Genomic DNA, 5,212 nt, shown 5'->3' on the forward strand with positions numbered 1-5,212 from the left:
GCCATTAATTTTAATATATTAATTAATCTTCTAGACCCCCCCCCTCGCTAGTTGGTCGAATGTGTAACTATGGAACAGCAGGTTCGAAATCAAATTTCTTTTTTTTTTTTATAAACTATATGAGTGTAGTTTCCGTTGTACGTACGGATTCTTTTATTGAAAACAATATTTTTTAAATACGCTCGAAGAACTGTCCATCTTATTCGCGTAATTTAGAAACTTTTCTTCTAAAGCGCACCATTTTTACACAAATAATTTGTTTAAGAAATCGGCACGTACAACAGAGACTACACTCATATAGTTTATAAAAAACAAATGAAATTTCATTTCGGACCTGCTGTTCCATAGTTACACATTCGACCAGCTCGCGTAGGCGGGGGGAGGTCTATAAGATTAATTAATATATTAAAATTTATGGATGATTTTCTAATTATTATTTTGTATAGTCTCTTCAGACAGGTAGGTAATAAAAATTATCTATGAAAACTGTAAATTATTCCTGAAAAAAATTTCAAAAATGGCTTACTTTTTCACAGTGGTGTTCCCCCTTAAGTTCTACCAAACTGAATTCGGCATCCACTGCGAGCAGGTTAAAGAACAGGTGATGGATGCATGTCGCCGTCTGATATTGTTTGGTTGAAATGAGTACAAAGATGGGAATGCAGGTTCCATTTGTAATGTACTTCTAAATTTTATAATAATAAATATCTATGCATACCGCCGCGCAAAATTTACGATGAGCTTCTCGTGGATCCCGGGCCCTTTCAGGGCCCAGCGAGAGCGCAAAGGAACCCTTCCACTCGAAGCGTGTCCGAGATGCACAGGGCAGCGCAGAGGGAATGGAAGAACAAGGCTGGAGAAAACCGCGGAATGTGATTCACACGAGTGAGAAAATGATCGCGCGTCGAGATCGATAAATAATTCTCCGTCCTCTCTTTCTGCACCAGGCCTTCGTCTCCCAATAATGACTAAAGGAACATTTTTTAATATTCATTAACACCATACTTATTAAAGGTGAAGAATCCTTCCAGGTGATTCACGCGATCGGGTAGTCTAGACTATTGAAAATCCTTTCGAGGGAATTCCACGGCTGGCAGCTACGCATCTGCTTGAAACGTGATGCAAGGGAAATGGGAAGCAGACGACCGTCCGACATTTCGGAACCCGATTCGTCCACTTTTTCTTTCAATCGTCCTTCTGAAAAAAACGCAACCTTGCTCGCGCGGCGTTTCGACGAAAACTTAGGAACTGAAAGATTTGATTAGTAGTTCGAACGGCAAATCGGTTCGGTTGAATTGCATGCCATTGCCGGTCGACTATTGGGCCAAAGTGATCACCACGAACGAGAGAATGCAGACGTAAGAGCGGCAGAGATGTGTTTTCAGTAATTTTGTTCTAAATCGACGTCATTCCAGGGTTGCGTTTCACAGAAGCAGGCGCAATGTGCGTTGGCTACAGGAGATACTTCTTTATGCAAATTAGAAGACACACGGGTTTATTTGGCGATGGCGCGGCTGGTATCAAAGGATCACATACCAAAGATCGAGCAGGGGCTTCCGTTATTCACGTAGAGGAGGAAACTGATGCGTTCCTGCTCACTTCTGTGGCGATGATTATTCGGTAAGGTAATTCGGGGAAAGATGCCTATAGTTTCTTAAGAAATTTAATATAAAAAATGATATACATATTTCTATGAAATCATCGAATCTTACTTGTTCTCGAAATCACGTACTATGAATCGAGCACAGCTAAATTAACAGAAACTAAATGTTAACGCATAAAAACAAGAATTCTTCTCACACACGATTTGGCATCTTACCCCAATGCATTCTCAAAAAATTAGTTAAACACAGTACTGATCCCATAATTCTGGGATCTTTATTTTGCAAAGAATTACCAACCCATACAGCAACTCTTACATTATACAATTATTAAAAAATCGTTTAATTAAAAGTATCGACCCATAGTTGCATTTTAGCTTTAAAAAAAACTACTCACTATTCAATAACCCATTCAGAAATATTGCAAACTAATAACAAGAAATAAAATAAACTCAATAGAGATGAAGCTAGTTTTCTTTAACAATTAAAATCTTCAAACTAAAGCATAATTTCAGATCACTGGGGGTTGGTAGCTTTCTGCATAACTTGGTCCAATTACAGCAGGAAAGATAGAATAATATAAAAAATCGTTTTCCTTGAAACTTCACAAGCTCCAAAGGTTACCGAATCCTTTGAGATCCTCTAACCCCCAGGAATCGGATGAGATCCCAAGAACCCATCGACAACTGATCGACCCGATCATCGAAGGGCCGAATGCCGGAGGTTCCCCATCGCCGCATTTCCCGACCGTCATCATAGGTCCAATTATAAACCGCAAGATTCGACCAACGAACGGCGATGCCCTAGAAAGACGATGGAGCACAGTTTGCACAGTACATTCTTGCGAGTAATCCCGCGATCTCCGGTGCTCGTTGCGCCGCGCGCAGTTGCGCAAGAGAGCCGGCAGGTGAGAAGGGGAGGTCCCCCGGTTGAGGAATCTGGCTCGCTTGAATGACGCGCGTACTCGAATTTTCACCCACCATCTCGCTCGCCGGGCTAGCCCGCACGAAGACAACGCGCGCCAGCGTAATCATCTCCCGGGCTGTTCATGGCTGCGTGAAAATCACCTGCGCGGGAAAATGTGTCGTGCGTAAATGCCAGCAGGGAAAGGAGCGAGGCGTGCGCGCGTATCAATCAGCCGTCGGCCATCCCCGCGAGGAGTCATGATCCTTCAGCGGGGACATGTCCCGCGCACTCTCGTTCTTACCCGTTTATTTCCCGCCTTCTACGAACTCGGCGACTTTTCCGCGGCCAGAGGAGGGTGACGCTCGCGCGCCCAGTCGCGTGCTCCGGGGAGCGCTAAGGGAGGGCGGGATGCAAGAGGAAACGGGGCCCGCAGCCGGTGACGTCAAACGCGGAAGGACATCATCCGGCCGCGCGACGAAGAAAGAGGGATTCACGGATGGAATTGCTCCCCGGGGCCCACAGGTGAAAGTGGGGGGTTCAGCCACGCGTTGGACACCCGCTGTAGTGGGGCCACCACCCACGTTTCCTACACGCCAGGATAAAAAATCCTTCGGGAGACGAAGAACACTCAGTTTTCAGTAAACCATACAGCAGCGAACAGCACCTCTCAGTTCGCGACGTACCTATCGGCCAGTGAACGAATGTCCCGACCGTGATTGCCTTCCGCTAGGTCCATCCGTAGCTCGAGGATCGAACGTGACTGAAAAGCTTCCAGATCCTCCGCTCCAACACCGAATTACAATTCAAGGAATTCTTCTGGTGAAGGTTCACAGAGGGACTTTGGGATCCGCTGCTTATACCACCTCTAGCGGCAATACTCGAGGAACCCAGGGTTGCCGAGAGCATCTGCGGAACCTCCTCGTGGAAGCTGACTCTGTCACCTGGTAATTACCTCGCATTTAGGATCTCGAGGTACTCTGAGATCCCGAAGGGAGGCTTGACGCTTAGAGGAAGAAAGAAAGGGAAGCTCCCTAGTTTAAGAGACAACCAAGCTTCAGAATGTCTCCGTACATCGCAACCCTGATCCTCCTCTGGGGGTTGCTAGACCTGAGCAGCGTGGAGCCAATGCCCGCGTCGCATAGACACTTCCACCACCGTCATCGTTGGAGCGACTACCATCTGGAGGAGTCAGTGCCTCGGCAGTTGTCCCTGCGTCGCTTGACCGCCGAGCCGAATCGTCGCTGGAGATCCCTGGACCCATGGGCGCAGGGCGACGAGACGGGGCATTCCAGTGGGAGGCCCAAACGGTACTACAACATCGCCAAGCTGCCCTCGGATCTGTTCCAGATAGAGGCGGAGCAGGCGAAGGACGACTCGCTGTGCGGCTACACCGTCACGCCTATAGAGCCGATCTACGACAGCAACGGCACCTTCATCCTCAAGGATCTGAAGGAGATCAAGTGCCGGCACCCCGGCGGCTCGTGCCACACGGGCAAGTCGCACTGCTGCATCCAGACATTCATATCCGTAACCATCACGTACTTCTCCAACGGCACCAAGTACCACAGGCCGGTGAAGATCAACACGGGCTGCGTCTGCGCCCACCGTGGGATAGTGAACGCGACGCCTGATTTGGACTAGGTACCCGTAATAGAGACAGTCTTTCCGCGTCGCGGAAGGAGATAATCGTCTCTTGTACTGAAAACGCATGGCAAATAAGTACAAGATGCGAGGAAGATGTATATTATGTACAGGGAGGTCGCGAAGTGGTGCGATAGAGGGTGAGGACGGTGGCGCAACTGCCTGGCAGGTTACAGACTCCCGTGGACCGTCTTACCTGGCTTTTCGATGCTGGCATATCGAAACCCATCCACCCTTCTATTTATAAACCGTTTGATAAGCTCAACGATTGCCATATATACTGCCCGACACTATTTTCTGCCGAATGGAGGATTGTACATTAATTGAAACATAAATGCCCGGGAAAGGCGCGTACAATCCTCTTGAAAATCACGCGAGAAGCGAATAAGACAGAGAAAAGAACTTCAATGTACCAAGTTTACATAAAACTTTAGAAAGCTTACGGGGGCTAAAGTTCGTCGCTTTGAATAGTCACTTGTTTAAAAGTAATAGTCACTTCTCTTCTAATTAATAATTTAAAACAATCAGACGACACACTATTCATTTTACGCGAATTAATTCGCTGGACTTTTCGCGTGACCGATCGGCAAAAATTAGTGTTCAGCAGTGTGCACTTAAGTTGTGTATATTACGAGCTACGCGAGTAACGCGCGATTAACCCCTCGACGTTTATTACAGATTGCCTCTTCTGATGGGCACTCTGTAATAAAAACAAAGCCACTGTGTGCCATTTGCAGTAGAATCATTTACACGATAGACAGTAGCTTCGTTCGTTGTGCTCGAGCTTTCCTACAAAAAATCGTCGACCAGGGGTTACTTTACGCCTAAGTACATACATAGTTCTTAAGAGATCATCCCCGAGTACTATCGTCGACGAGAGTTCGGCTGGTCAGAAATTTGGCCACTGATTTCATCCTCCGTTTCTATACTTTTATGTCCGCTGCCCTGTGCCGTGGCTTCCGATGACACGGCGAGTCAGAATTGCTCACGTTATTGACGCACAAGCAATTACATTGTAAATTCACCAAGAAACAAAGTTTTTATGGAATTCGTTTCAAGGATAG

The 5,212-nt window shown here is 46.8% G+C and overlaps 1 protein-coding gene across 1 annotated transcript; it reads left to right on the top strand.

The window, feature by feature from the left end:
* The first annotated feature begins 3,523 nt into the window (after positions 1–3,523).
* On the top strand, positions 3,524–4,148 carry LOC143377926 (uncharacterized). The gene has a single exon (XM_076829732.1). It carries the CDS (start codon positions 3,567–3,569, stop codon positions 4,146–4,148), a length of 582 nt encoding a protein of 193 aa, XP_076685847.1. The 5' UTR covers positions 3,524–3,566.
* Positions 4,149–5,212: the final 1,064 nt, after the last annotated feature.

This window comes from Andrena cerasifolii, chromosome 16 (assembly GCF_050908995.1).
Source record: "Andrena cerasifolii isolate SP2316 chromosome 16, iyAndCera1_principal, whole genome shotgun sequence".
NCBI classification, from domain to species: Eukaryota; Metazoa; Arthropoda; class Insecta; order Hymenoptera; family Andrenidae; genus Andrena; species Andrena cerasifolii.

Excerpts from the sequence above, each read along its gene's own strand:
- LOC143377926 (XM_076829732.1), top strand. The coding sequence starts at position 3,567 with ATGTCTCCGTACATCGCAACCCTGATCCTCCTCTGGGGGTTGCTAGAC.